The following is a 20,933-nucleotide window of genomic DNA, read 5'->3' as shown; positions in this document are numbered from 1 at the left end:
ATAATTTCGCTTTATAGGCTGAGAGAAGATGCCTCAAGTCAAAAGAGTGCAGCAAAGAAAAGCAAACGGTGGATGTCAGAGTAGAAATGCCCCCAGAGAGTTACGGTGGCCAACAAAAAAGGAAGAAAAAGAAAGATGGAGGTAGCAAAGACTATCACAAACCCCTCAATGTGAGACAGACTAGTGAATGTGATTCTGATTCTGTCTACAAAGGGAATCATACTTGAGAACCTTATTTATTATTTTTTGCGTCTGTACATATAGAAACCTATCCAGTTTAAATGAGGATACAAACCCTAAATGTCTTGCATGCAGCCTAATGGTAGACAATATGATTTACAAGTTCAGTTCATTTCAGTTCATATAGTGCCAACTCACAATAACAGTTGCCTCAAGGCACTTCATTTTGTAAGTTTGGTGTTTTTCTCTCTCTACAGTAATAGAAAGAAAGCATCAACAATCAGATGACCCCTATCATCTGGAAAGCATAAGATGGATAAAACTCCCTTTTTACAGGTAGAAGCTTCCAGCAGAACCAGGATCAAGAAGCGGTTCCAATTTTCTGTGACCAGTTGGGTTCCTTCAAATGTATAATTTATCAGTCAGACAGTTAGCTACACACATTTCTACAGAACCAAAAGGAAAAACCAGAAAAACACACAAACTAAAAACACAGCCAAAAGGAAAAATGGCTCTGTAAAAAGAATAGAGCCAACAGATTTTGGTTGTTATGAAGAAAGAACTGGACTTGGAGTTTTAATTGTTGTTATCAAGCCAATTAAAAGTACTTTAAGGGGCTTTGAAGCCATGTGGTTATGCTTTGACTAAAACCCTAGAGTTAAATTTGTAGCTTCCTCACTTCAGGAACACAGTGCTTATATTAAAAGTGAATGTGTAAATATGTGAATAAGCAAGGATACTGCCCTTTTTAAAATTATATTCTGTATGCAGAGTCTATGCTCAGGAAATCAGATTTTAGGAAGCAAATACTCTTTATTCTTTTTGTACTCTTGAACTTGTCCAGAACAGCGTCAGCAAGTTCAGGCCACAAGTTATGCATCATAATAAGCTCATTCATAATATAGATGCAACCAGACTCTACTGCAGGAGAATGCATGAGTAGATGAAGATAGGAAGCACTAACCTGTGCAATAACCATAATCACTAACTATAATCAGGTGAAGAATGGGTGCTACTCTCTTTGGGCTTCTAAAAATAAAGATAAACCACTTCATTACAGTGAAGGAAGGGAGAAAATTTATATTTTACCTACTTGGAACTTTGAAATTGTGTTAACCTTTGTGGGAAAGTTGCATTCTTTGTAGCGGTGAGCTGTTGCCCTGTCTGCTCCTCATTACTGCTTTAATGATAGGCCAGGTAACTGAAGCAAAACCAGCTTCAAAAATTCAACTTCTGTGTTTGCTTTTCTATATTTGCCATCTTCCTTATTCTCTTCCATTCTCTCCATTTTACTGCTTTTTTGTTATTTATCAAGTAATTTTTTCTCCATTTCCTTCCTTTTACCACGCCTGTTATTAACATCTTTCGCCATAAAGCCTGAAGACAAAAATTTCAGACAGCGCCATTCTTATGGCTTGTTAGGTGTGAAGCCCCTTTGCTGTGTGCCTCATGCCTAGTTACAGCCTGCCTACATTACATAAAATATTTGGATGAAACTGCTGGAAACTGCGGCATCAAACAAAGGCTACACTGTTCTGCTCACACAGACACAAGGGTGGCGACAAAGAGCACCAAACATAGCGTGTGATGAGATGCAGTGTATGGACATTCGCTTGAATTCTCTTATTTCTCCTTCCACAGTTTGCTACATGCATCCTCTCAGTTAAGGAAAATGTCCTTGTTTTACCATGTCTCCTCCTCACTCTTGCACATTTTCTCTGTTTCTCCTTTCTCTACTTGCCTTATAGTGTTCTTTCAGCCTCTTATGCTGAATCATTTTCATTCTGGCTTTCTAATTTTTTATACGCCCTTCTGCTAAATTCACAAGTTCATCAACCCTCTTCAAGCCAGACAGATGCCCTCCATTTAGCTTCGCTCATCCTGCAGTTTCTCCGGAGAGCAATTTTCTAAAAAGCTCTTAAAGGTTCTTCCTGTCTGTAAAGCTCACAGCAGCCACTCCCACAGGATGGATTCTGGTCTGCAGATGAAGAAGAAAAAATGTTTGTAAATATACATTACATCACAGTTGCTTCATGCTGAAATGTCATTCATTCTCACTGATATAACTTGTTAATAACCAGAGTGGGAGGGTGGTATGACCTCAGTTTGGACGGTGGGAGATTATTGATTGCGCTCATCTTTTTCTTTCATCACTGCTGGCAGGTAGTGAAAATTTCACAGTTTGTCACACGTAACAGGTCTTTGTTTGTCTTTGCAGACAGCAGGCATAGAGCTGCCTGCAAAAAAACTACACCTAATAAACAGTAAAGTAGCACTTCTGTCATGCAGGCATTCGCTTATGCAACAGTTCCCTGTCTGCAGACCTTCTAAGGACAAGAGGAGACAACTCAATTTATTTCCTTTGCTGGTTCTGTTATTATGATTATGTTTCTGTGCACAGATCCAGTTCTCACTAGGAGTGCTGAGCTCTAAGATTTCACAGCTGTACTGTCTGGTTGTGAGCAGTTGTAAGCTGAGGGAAACAGTATGACGGAAACACAGCTGAATGTGTGCATGTCTAAATATATGCATGTGGTATATGAAAATAGTCCAGTTCCCACTGGCTTAAAAATCCTGAAGATAACCAATATTACATTTACAGGAAATTCTCTGTGCACACTATATGTACCATTGAAAAAACATCAGTTTACTTTATCATTATGCATGAAAACCAGAATTCATAATTGTAGATATGCATTATATAGATTATATACTATAATCTATATAATGCATATCTGTGTAGTACGTTTATATCGGCTTCTTTCTCTCCGATCTTTTAGGAGATAAATGAAAAAGAGTTGAGTGCACAAAACATTAAAACTTTGCATATCATTTGTTTGACCCTGAATACTTTGCATGCTTCTGAAAACATGTAGGACTAGTTTTTGATGATGCTTCCTTGATTATACATCTGGTTAGCCAGACAGTTGATTGGATGGAGCTGGCAGAGGTCCGACTTCTCACAAAGTAAGGGACATCACCTTGTATTACTCCACCATGCTCCCCTCCACAGCGAAACGATTGCAAACATCACAGTGATGATGCTAATGCTCTTTCATATGCAGCTGTCCAGGGGACAGTACGATGAGGTTTTCCACTGCAGGATCAGTGAAATCCCATCCCTAGTGCAGCTGTGCCCTGCTGTCCTCAGTGGCCAGGATCAACAACATAGGCACGTGATGCCCATTCTGGGTAAATGAGAGGAGAGAGAGAGAGAGAGAGAGAGAGGGAAGGAGGCAGTAAAACACTGAAGGTCTTCCTCTGCTTCTCATGCTGGCTGGGAGCAGCATGCAGTGTGGTAAGAGGCTTTGGGTGGCCACCTTAAACACGGAGTGAAAAAAACTGCGTTAGATAAGTGCAAGTTCACCGCAGCAGCTTGTTTTACACACAGAACCAGAGCGGGAGAGATGATGGCACTTGTACAGCGAATTAGAGGCAGATGGAACTGAAAGAGTTACAATTGATTGCTACATCTGGTAAATATGTTCAAATATATCAAATTCTTAACTGTTCAGGTCTGACTTGGTGTAATTTTTTGGTGCACTATTGAATAGAATTGGTGATCTAAAGTTCAAAGGTTAAAACAAAAAACAGTAAGTATAGTCGACAGAACAATCCACAAAAAGAAGAGTTAAATACAAAAAGCTTAGTAAGAAATCTTATCAGTTAGGGGCTGTTATCAGCAAAAATGACTCACTGCCTCAGTCATTCATGTTTTCTTGGACTGTATTGCCACAAAATCAGTAACATGACTTTGGTTTCATGCCCGCTTTACCCCTTGACACTGACCACATAGTTCAAAAGGTCTAGGCCTTTCTTTTTGCTGACTTTGGCTTCTCCTACTGAGGTAATTGTACATTCCCAGCTGCTGCATGCTATCCTCTCTACACACAAGATGAGGGCATATAATTGCCACAGATCCACGAGAGCCAGCAGAGGGCTAACTCACAGCTCTGGGTACTCCTCACGTGGCACATACACCTGACATGGCATCATGTGATGTACACATACTAAAGGAACATCATAATCAAAGTAAGAATGGACTCTAATGGTAGGGGCTAAATATGACACTCAGGGATTTGACAGAGGCTGAAGAAGTGTCCACTTGGAATTCCACTGAGACATTTTTACAGTTCAGCTCTGTGTGCGCTGCCAAAATTGAGAACCATATGGCCATAATTTTCACATGCCTACGCCACTTATAATATCTCGACACCTCTACTGAATGACTGTCATACCAGTGACCCACAGTTTGTCTCTGATAAACACAGCCTACAGTGCATCCCAGGGCCCTGAAAAAGGTGGGAAAGGCAAAATCTTGTCTAGCAAAATGAAAAGTTCCCACTGCCTCCATTTATGAGACTGTTACGCTGCCAGGAAAGATAAATGAAATTCTCTCAAGTTTGCTGAACATGTTAACAATAGCGGCATTCTACTTCAGTCCAAATTTGGGAAAGAGAGAACAATTTGAAAGCTTGTGAGGAGCTGTCAACCAGATGCCTTCGGCATTTTAGACGGAGGGGGAGGGCGCAGAGGTTGGAAAATGCCTCTGAACAAAAAAGCCATGGTTTTAAATGCCTTTCTCCGCCTTGTACTGGTAAATCTGAATCTTCCTTGGCCTTTTGTTTGGCCAGTGTAAGCTGTTAGAAACGAATTCAGACAGGATGTGTGCATAAATGAGAGCGTGATTTAAAAAAACAGTAATCTATGGTCAAGCGTGTGGTGCTGGTGTGGTTGCATGGTGCTTGACATGACACTGGCACTATATTGTGCTCAAGTGAGTAGAACTCACTAAAAAGACCACTTGTCAGGTAAATTTCCATGTAGTACACAGTTTAGAAACAACAGAACAGCTGATTACAATATGAACCATGCTTCTGCTCTAATTCTGATTAGACAAATGATATCAAAGATGCGCTGCAGTACTGTGTGCACCTCAGATGCCCTGACATGAAAACATGCCTTTGAAATCAATCTGATATCTTGCTGGATGCACTTTGACCTTTGACAGCACTCAAAGACAATGTAAGACGAGGGGGAGTCTGGGCTTTGTACGTGCTGGATGTGTGTGTTTTACATACCTCATATCTCTACTGTTTACGGTACACATACTTGCAAGATTAAAACTGAGTCACTGGAGCATCTTTTTATTAGGTAATGAAAAGGCTGCAGTTTAAAGAGAATGTTTAAAGGAATGAATAAGCTTAGGGGAGTGTTTTAAAAACCATGTGGATGAGAAGGAATTCTAAAGTTTGTTTCAGTAAAGCTATAAACTCTCGTTCCGTCTGTTTCAGCTCTCATAGTTTGCTTGCGTTTGTAAATTCTGAACTTTATAAAACTTTTAAATGAAGAAACGAGCAAAAGCTTAAGGAGGACATCTATGGCCAAGAAGAATATGGGGTCAGTCTGCCTTCAGTTTCACTTGTACAGGTATCTCCTCTTGGAGACAACAGTGTCTGTAAGGTGGCAGATTGTACAACAGAAATGACACAGTCACAGAGTCCATCTGGACTCTGAACCCAGCCGCTCTTCCAACCCTTGTTCCCATGCTGCCAAGGCACAGTGCACAAGTCTCCCATAAACAATGACAGACACCTCTTTGTGTGAGACGACAGACTTTGAGTGGCTATAAAAAAGGATAGCTCGAGAACTGCGATAAATGGAACATTTATTATGAGGGATGAATGGAAAAAGGGAGGCAGTGTAACATGGCAGAGGAAAATAATCTAAATGCAACTGGAAATATACTTCCTAAATTCCCTTTTTCCTTTCCTAGCTTTTGGTATTGAATACAGTTTACACATCAGCTGGCCACATGCCTCATTTAACACCTACGCCCCTAAATGGCACCAGCCCGTGGAATGCAGGGTTCTTAGTTCTTAGTTAAGTTCTTAGTTAAGGCTCTACATATTGCTATGACCATTACGTGTATGATAATGAGTCACTGTGTAACCATCTCAAGTTTCTATCATTCATTTTTTCTTCCTGTCTTGCCAAGCTGCAGTTTCCCTAATTTGGGGTAGAGGGCTGAGTGTGAGATTAAAACACACATGCCCAGTCTGAATAATTCAACTCCTTAGTCAGCATGGAAACATTAGACTTCATTCCTCTTCTTAACCATTTAACCAAAAAAACATCTAGAATTACAACCACCAGTCTAACTGTAACCTTATAGAACAGTGGTGACTGTTCAGCTCTCTGTGAATTCACAGAGAGCTGAACTGCTTAAAAAAAATCAACATTTCTGCTAAAAAAAACCTTCCATTGCTTTACAAATAGGTAGCATACATGTTGTGGCTCACCAGTAAAGGTGCATTGCTGTCCTGCAGGTCATGAAAAGTCAAGAAGCTTCACATAAGAAAATCTTAAAGACTGGCTTTGTATTTTAAAAAGTACACATAAACAGTGCAAAGACTTTAGCATCTACAGCATTAGGACCAAGCTAAAAATACTTCCTCTACATAAATGGCACAGATCTTAATGTTTTGATGTGACAGACAGAGAGGCTGCTTAGTGTTTCCTCTCCAGGCCTCCCCTCGTCTGTCCTGTCCTGCCCTGGCCTGCCCTCTCCTCCGCTCTGCTGAATGCCACACAGTGGCTCCAGTGGAATGTGATGACCACGGATTGAACAAAGCCCTCCATTCATGGCCCCTCGTCCCACTCTGGAAGTTTGCAACTGGGAGCCTTGATCACAGAGTGGGGGATGGCTAGAGGCCATCCACCCCTTGCCCGTCCTGTCAGACACACATTGCCCTTCCCTGTACCACCACATGACAGCCAGCCACCACGCAAACCAAATCCATCCATTGCATTTAATTTTCTTTATTTGCAATATGAATTAAAGTAGATAGATATCACTCACAATTAAAATGCTCAAATGTATACTAGGGTAGATGTAACCCTCTTAACTTCATCTTTTAAACAGTTAAAAACAAAAGCAGCTTGCAATGTTTCTGCTACAAGTGATTTATGTGATGTCCTTTTATGAAAATTAATAATTATCTGTGCACTTTGGAAAGAAAGCAGATGGCAACAAGTGCAATTCATTTTGTGCCAACCACTAACAGCCATAATGCCTAATGATGATGGATCAGTATTTCCAATCTTAGAATGGCTTCGGTATAAAATAATGTCAACTTTAATGCTTTTTTTGTAGTTACCCTGGACACAAAAATATCTGTTGCCTGGCTGTCTGCGCATCTCTGCTTCCTCTGTCCAAGTATCTAATACAATATCCATTTGCCTGCTTTATGCCGAGGACATAGAATGCTCTTTGCCTCAGACACTTGCAGACATCAGACTGCAGATACAGTAGGAAGTTGCCATGCAACTCCACACAAACATGCACATGGCAAAGAAGCATCTTAATAGGTTTGCATTGCTATGCAACATTTAACGTACTGAATAAGCTTCACAGATATAGTACAAAATGTACAATAGTATACACATAAGGCATAAATTACACCCTGTCTATATAATATAGAGCACCGTTATTTAGTGTAAAGAATAAAAAAAAACAATTCACAAGCTACAGTAACAACCTTCTATAATAGTGTAATAAGATCACATTCATATTTTACATAATACACAAGCAAACACACACACACACACACTGCAAAATTATATCACCAGCTTTGTACTTTGACTTGATAAAAAACATGTAACATGCAAAAACTTCTAAACATAACAAGTGGAATAAAAAAAAAAAAAACTTAATCTAAATAGTACTGATCACTTGGTAACATCACATATAAAAGGGACTATCAAATCTACTAAAAGCCAACTTGAACTCAGTTTTAAGAAGGCCTAGAAATTTTGTTAATATCACTGAAGATATTGGAGAAAGAGTGTATTTTCAGGTTTTCAGATTGCAACCATGATTTTTTAAATTTATTTTGGTCATATTTGTATAGAATAGTCACAATTATGTTTCTCTCAGGGTGCTGAGATGAAAGAATAGCATAGAAACGAAATTAAATTGCAATCAGAGGCTGGATTTCATCTATAGAATTAAATTTTTGTTGCATTTTGGCCCACCCCTACAAGGAACTGCTTTGACCCCTCAGGTTATAAGAGCCTAAATAATCAAGTTCACTCAACATCATACCACTGTTACCAAAGAAGGCAAACTGGAGGACTCACAATATAGAAGCACAAGGATGAATGTGTATTATGGCTATTAGAAGAAATCATTAGAACACACAGAAGCACTTCCTTAGGTGACTGCTGACAATCTGTGATAAGCTCAGGAGGCTCCTGTGATTTTCCCACCTGGATGCTCCATTACCACAGTGGGGGATCTCTAATATCGTCATTAGATTTAATGGTTCATTACTTCTTCTGTATTGTTCTCCAGGTGTGGCCACCCTCCTCGTAGAAGGCTCCATCTAGAATTTATGAGAGGAAACTGATGCCAATATAATGGCCTGCATAGTCAGGCATAAAGACAGCTGCAAGTCTAGTTTATCTGTTTGACCCAGCAGTCAGGAGTGTAAGCAAAGCACAGGAAAGCACCTCGTATCAATCTTGCCAATAGAGGAAGGTGTGGTACAACCAGAGGCTTGGAAAATTGCCAGGTTGACATCAAAATAGGCGGGGTTTGAAGAAGTGAAAGCACCAGGGGCCCAGGGAGGGAACAGACAAGGACCTTTTTTTACTAACTATGTTAGAAAACACATCTGACCTCCTCCCCTCATCTATTCTTATCCAATCAACAGAAGGTCAGTGGTGGAAAGGAAAGGACACGACCTTAGGGGATTGTGTGTGGTGAAATGGGTGTGTTGCTACATATAGCATGAAAATAAGAGAACTATCACCAAGTTTGTTTGTTTGATATGTCTCTGTGAAAAGTGAAAAAAGTGCCGCAATTATCTGCTCTGGTTGTGAACAGATTATAACAATGCCATAGCATCCTAACTTTGCAGGATATAGTTACAAAATGTTTCAGATGTGCAGGTGGAAATGAAATTATGCATGCAGGCCAAATAGTGACAGTTTACATATCTTATGATTCACAAAGGCTCCTACAAAAAGTGTCAAATAAGCAGCCATAGCACCGACATATGTTAGCCCCACATCATGGAATTGCTGGGTCTTCTTTAACATCACATAGCTGAAAATGTAACTTGTTGCATCTGATAAAAGCTCAGGACTTAAGGTATCTACATACAAGCAGAAAATCCCTCAAATATGATAGAGCCTGAATGCAGCACAATACAAAGACGCAAGGACTGAGATTGATGCTTGCGACTTAATTTTTCAAAAACTAAGTTTTAATCTTTTTTTTTTTAAATTAGGGTTGCAAAGTAGCTGTCTCTGATTAACATAACTAATTTGATAGATTAACTATGTGTGAAGCTGGTCTGTGTTGTTGTTTTTTTGGCAGTCTGTATGATCTGTAGATTGAATGTGAGAGGTTGTGGTTGTCCACACTTAAGCAGAAGGATCAAGTTCTTATTTTGTATCTCCAGCTATTTTGGTAGTCGGGTGTTTGAAGGAGGACACTGGTATCTGCACAGCTTATTAAAACCGATCTCTGAATTCGGAGCACCGGAGCATTGTATGTCTTCCAGTATTAATGTTGCAAAAGAAATAATATCAAACTACATGTCTACATGTGTGAAGCAGTGAATGCTGACTGCAGGTTCAGTGTATTTTTCTACCTGTCCAGTCCAATTTGACATTTCCCTGCCACTTTCATTGCAGCCAAAATGAGAAAAATTCAAGGATTGGACACCTCTGCCAAACCACAGGACATAAATTACAAAAATTATGACACTATAATTTCCCTGCTTGTCATTTTTTTCCACAGCAATATAGGTTGACTGCTAAGTGGCTACTACTGGATACCACATAAGAAAAGGAAACTATTTCTTAAAACTTCATACTATGACTCAATTTAGAAGCTCTGTTTTATTAATGGTTTTATTCCGCTGAAGATTACAGCCTTCAGTTCTGTATCACTGTACTTTAAGTGGAGTAGACAGCACGCTTGCTCCCTCAGACATTTCTACTGTGCAGTAATTAACAACATACTCTCATGGGCCACATGGCAGGAGTATATATAGGCCCCTCTTACATTTCCTTCATGTTCAGAGGCCAGTGGGGAGCTTCACTAGGAATCACTTTTCCAGGGGACACTTGCAGTTCTATCCAGGGGAGGGATTTCAAACGCAGGCGGGCTTTTCGTGCTTTTCTGGGGCGTATTTATAGTGGATGAGGTCAGGGCAGTAGAAGCATGTGGGATGGCCTTTTTCAACCTAGCCATGTTAAGTGATGCTGCAGGCCGCAGGGGTGGAGCAATGACGCACCATTCCATTCTAAATCTAAACCTGTATGTTTATGACAATAGTAGCCTGAGCACGGGCTGCAAAACTGTGCACGTGGTGGCCACCAAGACCTTTCCAGCTATAAAGTGGACAGGTCTTGGAGGAGGTTCCAGGGCAGGACACATAAACCTGCAAGCCAATCACAAATTCTTCATTAATGAGCTTGAGATTTCATTATGTGACCTCTAAAGTGGGGTTTGATGGATTTGTTTGTTTTTTTACTTAAAGAAAAACCTGTCAAAAAAAATTTGTTCCCAAAAAACTAATATTGATTAAGCTTGTCAGTACAGTACACTTTAAATAGCTGAGTACATAGATAAAATTCAGACTGGACCCTACTTGGGGAATTACACTAATTTACTTCCAGATTGTAAGGGTACTAACTTCTTTCATGTAATGACGATAAGCTAACTAAATGATTGCTGCTAGAACAGTATTTAACACTTCATACATAAAGGGACAACAATATAGGTGTTATTCTCTACAAACATGGAGTTAGAAAACATTCTGTGCTTGAGCCCTACATTATGAGTGTGTAAGTGCAATGTCAGTAAGATGGAAAGCTGATCTCACGGAAAGTTGCTGGTATTAAGTATTATCATACAGCATGGAGGATGAGAAAGCTCTCTTTACCTGCCATAATCTTTGCCAAGTAAAGTTTTAAAATTATTACAACACTAAATAATTGGCAGCAGATTAAATAACATATGGTGGTTGGAAAGACCCCAAAATAATCTCATTCAAAGATTTTGTTCAGATCACACTTCTGTGGTTAAGACAGAGCTAAATAAATCCTGGTTACACCTTTCCTTGTCCCTGTGGAAACCAGGCTATCATCTGTCCAGCCCTACCCCCTCAGAACAGATTAGTGTAAACGATCCTCATTTCCAATGGTAGGTAACACAACACAGATTATTATTCTGTGCTACAGGGGTTTGTGTGGACTCTTCCTGCGGCATGAATCATTAAACAAGTAACTGTAATCAATACAGACAGCTTGGTTCTCAGGGTGACGGTGAGCTAATGCATGCATGCATGGAGACCAACTGAAGTTGACTGCTTTAAAAACAAAACTCCGATTGCTTCCCTTCTATCAAGGATTTTGAAGACAAATGGCTTGATTAAGCTACTGAAAGCAATCGATCATCCGTAAATAAATTCTTAAAAAAACTGATTGGGTTGTATTTTGAATATTTATCTTATTTAATGAAGAAAGAAGAGAATAGGCAGAATGTGGAGAGCTGTAAGTTATCAGTGAATAAAAAAAAAAAATCACAGTTCATGGTGCTGTGGGTTTTTAATACAGGCATCTATTTGTTGTGTTGTTTTCACTGCATTTTACTTTTCCACTTTAACTGTGTTCCTGATAAGTTGTGCCTGTATTGGTTGAAAAGTGGACTGGAACTTTTTAAAGTCACAGGAGGTCAGTAGGATTTTATAATGAAATCTAATAAGAAGAAACATTACAAACATCAAAGTTATATCTGTCCTGTGGACACATTTTGTAATACTGATGCATTTACTAGTCCAAAGAAAAGCACCTGGTCACTATTAATCTGAAAATCCTTGGCACAGTGTTGCAGTAACCCATGGCAACTGCTTCTGTGTCAACAGAAATCTTGAACAAGGCCAGCTGCTGCTGTCCAGGACTGTGCAACACCATTGGCTGCCTGAATGAATGACTTGCTAACTTTTCTATTATGCATGCCGGTTTACCTTTAGTGCGTTCTTGAGCTCATTCTCAGGTAAACAGAGCTGAGAGGCAGCTTGTCACAAGACACTGTTGAGCAACTGAGAGGCGTTCATCTTGGTAAGGCAGTTCTTTGTCTACTTTGATGCTTCACCTTAGTTCTGATTTTATTTTCCACCTTCTCACTTCAACGAGTCATCTAAACACGTTTTCTTTGTGTACCTAACCAACCTACAGAGTTTGTAAACTGTTTTAAATGTCTGATCCAGGTAGCTAATATGAATATGTAAAATATTCAAATCAGTTTGAGAACTTTTTTCTTTACTTTGACTCAGGACCAGTAGTACCACTTTGAACCCTTGCAGGCTTTGAAAAATGGAGTTGATTGGATCCACTCTGACAGCAACATATGCTCGGCCAAAAAGCAGCCACTTTCTCCCTGCCATCTCCACTATGGCATCCAGCTATCGAAACCCCCAGGCAGCCCTGGCCATGAATCCCAGTGCCAGTCTGTGGAGGACAAACAGCTATTACAAGAGCAACAGCACTATCCCATCTCCTTCCATAAAACGAGAGAATTTAGATCTGGTTCGTGCCAAGACGGTGTTGTACCCATCCAACAGGAGTGCGCTGTCCACCCGCTACACTCCAGATGACTGGTACAAGTCCAACCACAACAACTACAGGGAATCCGAGTCTTCCCGGAAAAGCGCAGAGAGACTAAGAAAAGACACCATCAGGCTGATGCAGGATAAAGAGCAACTGACCAGACGAACCCAGGAGAATACCAGCAAGAACATAGGAGAAAGGCTCAATGACATTGTCTTTTGGAAGTCTGAGCTGAGCCATGAGATTGACAACATGGTGACAGAGATAGCAGCTCTTAATGAGGTCAAAAGGAGGCTAGAGAGAGCCTTGGCAGAGACTGAGGGGCCCCTTCAGGTGAGACTGGAAGGAATATGTTTCAATGAGCGCGTGTGTTACTTTGATTTTTTTTTTCACGGGGGCACACTAATTTTGAGTGATATTATTTGAACTTTTAGCTTGATATTTTTTATTTGTTTGAGAGAAAACATGACATAATACTGGTCAGACTATAACTGAGTGCATGCATATTATCAATCATCCATATTATGCCAGTTTTAAACCAGTCCTCTGTTTGGTTGTAGAGACAGTTTTTGCATGATCCTTTGCAACACTTCAAAATGACGGTGCTTTCACTGGGTCAGTCCCATAAATAGGTCATCCTAGTGCCCTGTTCGAATGACCATAGTCCCCCTGAGAGAGTTAACTTGATCTGGCTTTATATCTGATGACAGGGACACCTTTCTAGACCAATATCATGTGGCAGGAGACTTTCTTAGAGACTTCTCCAGGTGACTGAAATTGGAGTATGATCCAAACATGTTGCAGAACTCAGTATATGTACACCTGGATATTGATATAAATTGGGTTTTTCTTTACAATCATATTATATCCCCATCTTTTGGAGTGTCACAATCAATGCTAAATAAAGAAAATGATCCTTATGGATTTATCATTGCAGCTTGCTTTAGTCAAAATAAATTTTTGCTAACAGGTGTCTCAAGAGTGTCTGTACCACAGAGAGAAGCGGATGTCCATTGACCTGGTACACGATGACGTAGAGAAAGACCTCATAAAGGTAAAATGAAAGATCAGTGTGGTTATATATATGTGGGACTCATGAGACCAATATGACTGCAGAAATAAGAAAGTTGTTATATCGTTTCTACCTGTGCTAAAAAAGGAGGTAGAAGTTATAAAGTCATGTCAAGAAAGGATGAGGCGACATCTGGACAGAGCCATTGCTCAGCTGGCGTAAGTCTGACAATCTGACTAAGACTGTGCAGTTTGACATGTGCTTGATTTATAAAAGTTTTCATTTCTGTTTTATGTTATGTGATTTATTAGGTCAAACCGAGCAGCTCAACATGAGTTGGAAAGAGATGTTAGTGACAAACTGACAGCTCAGAGGATAGATCAAAGGTGTCACCATTTAAGGAACACATCAGATGGTATTGGCTATTACAGAGGAATTGACAGACTAGACCCTTCGTGAGTATAATTATATATTTGAATATCTGAACGATTCAATTATATTTGATTAAATACTTGATATTGCTGTCCAGAATTTGTTTACGCTAGCATAAAATGATAAATTGTTGTGTCCAGATAAATACATAAAAATGTTGCTGTATACACTGTATATTGATGATTTGTTGCAAGTGAGATGTAAATATTTTATGAGACGATTAAAAGTTAATAGTAATGCCAGGAACTTAGTGAAGCTGCACTCACACACACCAGGGCTACGATATACACTCACTGGTTACTTTATATGGTGCACCTTGCTTTTGTCCTCCAAACTACCTTAATTTGTAGTGGTATTGATTCAATGTGGTGCTTCCAACACATTGAGATTGACATCTGGTGAGTCTGGAGGCCATTGTTGTGTTAAAGAAACTAGGCTCAGGTGATCTGAGTTTTGTGACATGTGTTATACTGCTGGCAGCAGCCATCAGAAGACTGACACTCTGTGGACACGGCCAGCAACAATGCTCAGGTAGGCGGTGGTGTTTAACTCAGTTGGTATTAAAGGGCCTCAAAGTGTGGCAAGAAACCAAAACACCATCACCATCAGCCTGAATTGTTGATGTAAGGTAGAAAGGATTAATGCTTTCATATTTTCATTTATATTTTTTTTATATGTTTCAAATTCTCACCGTAACATCTTGCAGGAGAAACTGACCAGGCAACAGTTTTCCAGTCTTCTATTGCCCAATTTCGGTGAGACACTGAGAATGGTAGCCTCAGGTTTCTGTTCTTAGCTAACAGGATGGCACCCGGTGTGGTCTTCTGCTGCTGTGGCCCATCTGCATCAAGGTTCCACATGTCAAGTATTCAGAGATGCTCTTCTGCACACTGTGGTTGTAATGCATCATTATTTGAATTAATTTCCTATCAACTTGATGCAGTCTGGCCAGTCTTTGGAGACCATTGACACTAACAGGCATTCTCATCTACAAAACTGTCGCTCGCTGAATATTTTCTCTTTCTCATGTAATTTTATGCAATTTCTAGAGTTGGTTGTGCGGGAAAAGCCAAGTAGATCAGCCCATCTGGTGCCAACAACCACGCCATGTTCAAAGTCACTTAAATCACCTTTTTTTTCCATTTTGATGCTCAGTTTAAACTTTAGCAGATCATCTTGAAAATGTCTACATTCCTAAATGTACTGAGTTCCCACCATGTGATTGGCTGATTAGTTTTTTGTAACAAGCAATGGAGCAGCACCTAGTAAAGTGGCCAGTGAGTGTAAATGATGACCATAAGTGTCAGCTTTACCATGTTCACCATCTCCCATTTGCATACTAGCATTTGCTAAAACAAACAAACAAAACTTCATACAATTTAACATGATTGTCATTCCCAATAAACATTTAAGTAACCACAACTATTGCAACCTAACAGGGACATGAATGCGTGTACCTAAGACTTCAGGGTAAATCTAATGTCTAACTGTACAGTTATACTACAAAAAACCCCAAACAATCATATTGTGTTCTTTATATTAGCTCACTTCATTTTTGTACCAGTTTTGATGCATTTTAAGTATTTAGGTTGATAAGTTTTTCACTAAGAATGGTACCTGGGCAGTTTACTAATCATAGTAATTCTTTGTAATAGACTTACTATATAATCTGGTTTATTATGATGGGCCCTTTGAAGGTTTTCATTTTCTAACAAGCCCCTGCCTCACAAAAGTTTAAGAACCATGACAATGAAATTTGGCTAAAATAGCTAAAAAGTTTTGTGATATCTGAAAAACTCTTTTCCAAATGCATCATGTTCAAAACCAGTGGGAGTGTTGGAACATGCTGTAAATGCATCTAACTGTTTCTCTGTCAGAATCTCTCTGCCTGACTCGTGGTCCAAGTTTACAGATGACAACATCCTGCATTCCCAAAGCGAGCGAGCTGCCTCCCACAAGCTCAGGGATGAGATAGAAATCCTGCTGAACACCACTTCCAATGAAATGTGGAACCAGTTCAACAATGTCAACGTAGCCTTCACCAACCGCATATCAGAAACCGCTGATGCCAAGAACAGCTTGCAAACACACCTGGCTAAGGTCATCACCTTTTCTGCATGGTTTATTTCATAAAAGACAATAATATCTTGATAAGGTTATGTAACGGGGACTTTTTTTATTATTGTATTTTAATCATAGTGTAATGAATTACAGCCTGTTCCTAATTTTGTTCTTATGTTGGACTTCATTTTTGATTATTTCACAATGTGAAATAAAACGTGAAATAGATTATTAAGAAAAGTGGTTTCAGAGGCAATCACATGGTTTTATTTTAGGAAAAAAAAAGAAAAAAATCCATTCCTTTTTTCTTATTGAGTATTTAACTACATTTGCCACTTATAAGGAAGAGATCATGTGTCTGTACAATCCTTTCCCCCCCTTCCTTCTAAAACTCTATCTCCATCAGCTGTGCAGATTTGCCCTCTATTATATGGATTATATTTGAAAAACATCCCTGTCAAAGGAGAGGAGAGGAGCTGTAGTAGTTTGTTCATTGCTTGTGTCACATTCTACACTCTATCCCATTGATTTCAGGTTGCCATCAAGAGCTGCTGGATAGTTTGAACACTGACAGAAGTGATATGAAGCACAAGGCCTTCAATAAACCTCACTCACTGTCAGCTGTAAGAAGTAGCGATTGGCTGAAATGAAATTATATCAGATGGGGTTAGACAGAGCAGGCCACTGTGCATGTGTGTGCCTGTGTTCAGCTGACTCGAGGTCTGCAGCTTTGTACATGATTGTTTTTATTGAGATTCTCACATTTTCCCCTCTTTTGGCTTCGGGTCAGCCTTTCCCTTAATTACCATGCCTAACTCAGCTATGCTTACATGACTGGAACTCTCAGCGGCTGCATCACAATTTGTTGTCTTTTGTCTTTTCATGCAGACTCTACAAGAGATCTTTCAGACTGAGATGCTAATTGAGTCAATAAAGAAGGCTCTCAGAGATAAAGAGTCCCCATTAAAAGTGGCCCAAACGAGGCTTGAGGAGAGGACCCGCAGACCCAACGTAGAGCTCTGCAGGGACAATCCACACCACAGGTAGCATGTTCCACATTTCCAAATCAGATGTGATTTCAGATGTTAATAGATTGTTCCTCCAGATAAAAAGGTTTTGAGTTTCAGTTACTTGCACTAAGGGTGAATAGAGAAAGAAAATCACGAAACCTTCCAGATTTGTGCTACAATCAGCAGACACCAGCTGGTCATGGAGAAGGACAAAAAGATGTCTAGTTTTAGGAGTCGGGAATGGTAAATGGACGGGTTCCCATATGGCATTTTTCTACTCTGAGTACTCAGAACGCTTTATACAGGTTGCCGCATTCACCCATTCACTCCAATTTATACAAGCACTTTTTTCTATGTAAGCACTGTCTGTCTAAGATTCACACACATTCATACTCCAATGGACGTAGGTGACTTGCCCTACCTCCTGAGCCAGAACCACACCTAAGAAGGAAAACGGCTTTCTGGTGGTTGATATAACTAGTAATTATGTGGTAATGCATCTCAGGCTATTTTGCAATGTAGTGAGTGCCTTTTGTGTGTTACAAATTACTTCAAGGAGTGAAGAAAATTATGCAAATATACTATTTCTCAATCAAGAATCAAATCATTGACAAAGAATGCACTGATTTCCCTGATTTTAACAGGTTGCCATTTGTACTTTTAACTTAATTTTTAACGTTACTTTTAGTTAATCAACCTCATTGAGTGACAAAGTGTAATATCAGTGAATTACTGCCAAAAATTTTTTTTAACTTTGTCATTTGATACATTTTAGAGGGGTTTGGCCTCTCTGTGGTTTAAATGAACAATTTATTATTACCTTTAACTGCAAATCTCACAATGTCATACTTCAAAAAGTTTCAGATTTGACAGTAAGCAGTCTTTCTCTCTCTAATTATTCAGACTTGTGAGTGAGGTGAGAGAGATCGAGGACACCATTCGGAAACTTCAAGAGAGGCTGATGGAGGCCGAGAACACTCTGCAGACTTTGGTGAAGACCAAAGTATCCCTGGAACATGACCTATCTGTCAAGGCCAATTCGCTTTTCCTGGACCAAGAGAAGTGCATGAGCATGCGCAAGAGCTTTCCTAGCATGCCCCGTCTGGTGGGCTACACCTAAAACCAAGTCTTAAAAGGAGAACCATTGGAAGACCCATAGAGTTATTGTTTCTGTAGGTTTGGAGTGGTTTAAATGAACGTGTGGGTGACCTAAATGTAAACACAATGACTTTAAAAGCAGATATGCAGCAGTTTATAAAAAGAAATAAGAAAAAGAATCATATGCAATGGCAAAAACTTGATATCTACAGTTAAACACAATTACACATATGTTATGCTACTAATGTACTAAATGGTGGAAACTTGTGTTCACACTTGCAACCTATATATTAAAACCTTTAACAGAACTATTGACTGTTTCACACCTACATTCTTTATGTTGTATATTAACTGGTAATCTTAAAGGAGCCCTGTTTTAACTATGAATAAATTATGCTGATTTTGTTTGTGACTGTGATAGCACCTGAGAAAAAAAGAGGTACTTATACACTACCAATTGGAGCAAGGTATCTTTATGTTTCTAAACACTACGTTAGCTACAAGCATTGAGCCAGTGAAGCACAAACAAGGGCATTAGTAGCACGTGACGACAAACCCCAAACAAAAAGCAGAGACTTACTTGCACAGTGAGTGACCTAACTGTTATCTTGGACATGGCATGTACGAAACACTTACTTAAGTCTGGCACTGAGACTGTAAACATACACCTGTAGTTTGGTTAGCTCTCCTGTAGGACCTGCTGTCCTATAGGACCTGAGCCTCATAACTTCTCATCAGTCTCTTTCTGTCACCCGTGTTCGCTGTCCCTCTTGTGCCCAGTGTCGGCCTGCTCCTGTGCAGAGGCTGCCATTTGTATTTGTATCGAGTATCAGTTTCATTTCATTTTGTTAGTATAGCGAATAGCTTTCTGAGCCTAAGCAAACTTTGGACACACAGATACAAATGCATGCACCGTAAACACTACTATCACACTCCCTGACTCAACCCTTTGTGCTACTCCACTTCCTGTATAACCTTTGGCCCTACTGAGGAATACAAATGTCGCTTGAATTACCAGTAGTGTAAGAGTTTAGCCATTGTTTGCATAGTAGTCACCTAGAAAACATACCACCAAACCACCTGAGCATGCCAACTGTCTTTGCATCCTCATCTTATTACATTTGTCTGTAAAGCAGATATGCCTCGAAATCAAAATATGTCTTTTTTTAAACGAGTGCCCGCAGACAAAGTAAGTGGAATCTGGAGCCAGATGCTAACTGGATTTGCATACTGGGATGAAACAGAAGCAATGTGAAGGCTAAGCTGTAAAGTTAAAAAGTCTATCTCAGATCTAACTGGGTCTATAAAATCTTTTTAGTGGCTACACCGTTAAAGAAAAAAGCACGAAAACATCTGTTTTTTAAGTGGAGAGCAATTTCACCATAAAGATTCCTGACTGGGAGGGCGGAGTGATTATAAAGCTCAGCCAACTACTGTATGTGTGTGTAACCTGCACTTTGATTGGGTGTATTCAATATCAGGGCGTTGAGTTGGTTTCCCTTTAGTGCAAACATGACAATGCTCAGGAGCAATTCAATAGCAAAAAGATCTCTGATGTGGTTTCATACATGTATGTGTGTTTAATAGGTGTGTGCAAGCATGCCTGTGGGCCATCTCCTAAGGCACCGTAGTGCAAAAGAAAGGGACCTTGTTGTCTAGCGCACATCAAAAGACTCCCTGTTCTCACCACCTTGCCATTAAATTTATATTGACAGATAGCAAAAAATGAGCATCTCCCCCTAACCTCCACCTCTCCTGGATTCAGTCCTTACTACTCTTGCTTTATACTTCAGAAATACATAATAGTGGCAAAAAGTGGAATGTACATTCACTCTTATGCTGACTTTGAGGTTATGGATCGCTGTCTGTGTAGGACACAAATAGGTCTTTCCATTTGACCTGATCTACCACCCCCACATACCACATATGGGGAATGTACTCTGGAATTCTTCCTGCACTCCAAACATATTGGCAGTTTATTTTTAACAGCAGTTCTTGTTATAGATGCCCTATGCCCCATGTTATTATATGTTTCTTACATACCATCATACCATGCTAAAGAGCTGATCATAGAACACTTGAGACGGTCACTGAGCGTGTTTTACTCCACTGTAATTACAGACCTGGACTGAGAAAGCATCGCTGAAGAAGAAAAGTAGTTGACGCCACAAGGAGCTATTTTTTGATATTATGTTATGTGTAAAGTATGCTAGTTCAATAATTCACTGATTGCCTCATTGCTGGTAGTAACCTGCCTGCATTATCAATAATTTATTGTTATTTCTGATTGATAAACCTAATATTCACTGGAATTTTAGACTCATTCAGGTCATTGGTAGTTTGTTAGTTTTTTCCCTCAAACACATGTTGCTAATTTATAAAATTGACTTGTAGAACCCAGCAAGAAAAAAAAGCAATTTAATAATACATTAAATGTTTAAAACCAAAACAGTGAGATGAAAAAGGCTACGCATAGCTTGAGGGGTTTATTAAGCTTCATGAAACTAAAAGTC

General features: G+C 39.6%; 1 protein-coding gene across 2 annotated transcripts; it reads left to right on the top strand.

Annotated features, from left to right (window-relative positions):
* Positions 1-8,669: 8,669 nt before the first annotated feature.
* tekt3 (tektin 3) lies at positions 8,670-18,736 on the top strand. 2 transcript variants are annotated; one of them, XM_003453389.5, is made up of 8 exons: positions 8,670-12,318; positions 12,564-13,140; positions 13,778-13,861; positions 13,967-14,037; positions 14,131-14,274; positions 16,129-16,351; positions 17,201-17,355; positions 18,226-18,736. In XM_003453389.5, exons 2-8 carry the CDS (start codon positions 12,574-12,576, stop codon positions 18,440-18,442), a joined length of 1,461 nt encoding a protein of 486 aa, XP_003453437.1. In that variant the 5' UTR covers positions 8,670-12,318; positions 12,564-12,573; the 3' UTR covers positions 18,443-18,736. The 2 variants fall into 2 exon arrangements, with proteins under 2 accessions (XP_003453437.1, XP_013131881.1); XM_013276427.3 differs by having other exon boundaries at positions 12,534-13,140.
* Positions 18,737-20,933: the final 2,197 nt, after the last annotated feature.

The sequence above is a fragment of the Oreochromis niloticus genome, linkage group LG8, assembly GCF_001858045.2.
Source record: "Oreochromis niloticus isolate F11D_XX linkage group LG8, O_niloticus_UMD_NMBU, whole genome shotgun sequence".
In the NCBI taxonomy this organism is placed as follows: domain Eukaryota; kingdom Metazoa; phylum Chordata; class Actinopteri; order Cichliformes; family Cichlidae; genus Oreochromis; species Oreochromis niloticus.
Note: the sequence above shows the minus strand (reverse complement) of the source record. Positions and strands in the feature narration are given on the sequence as shown.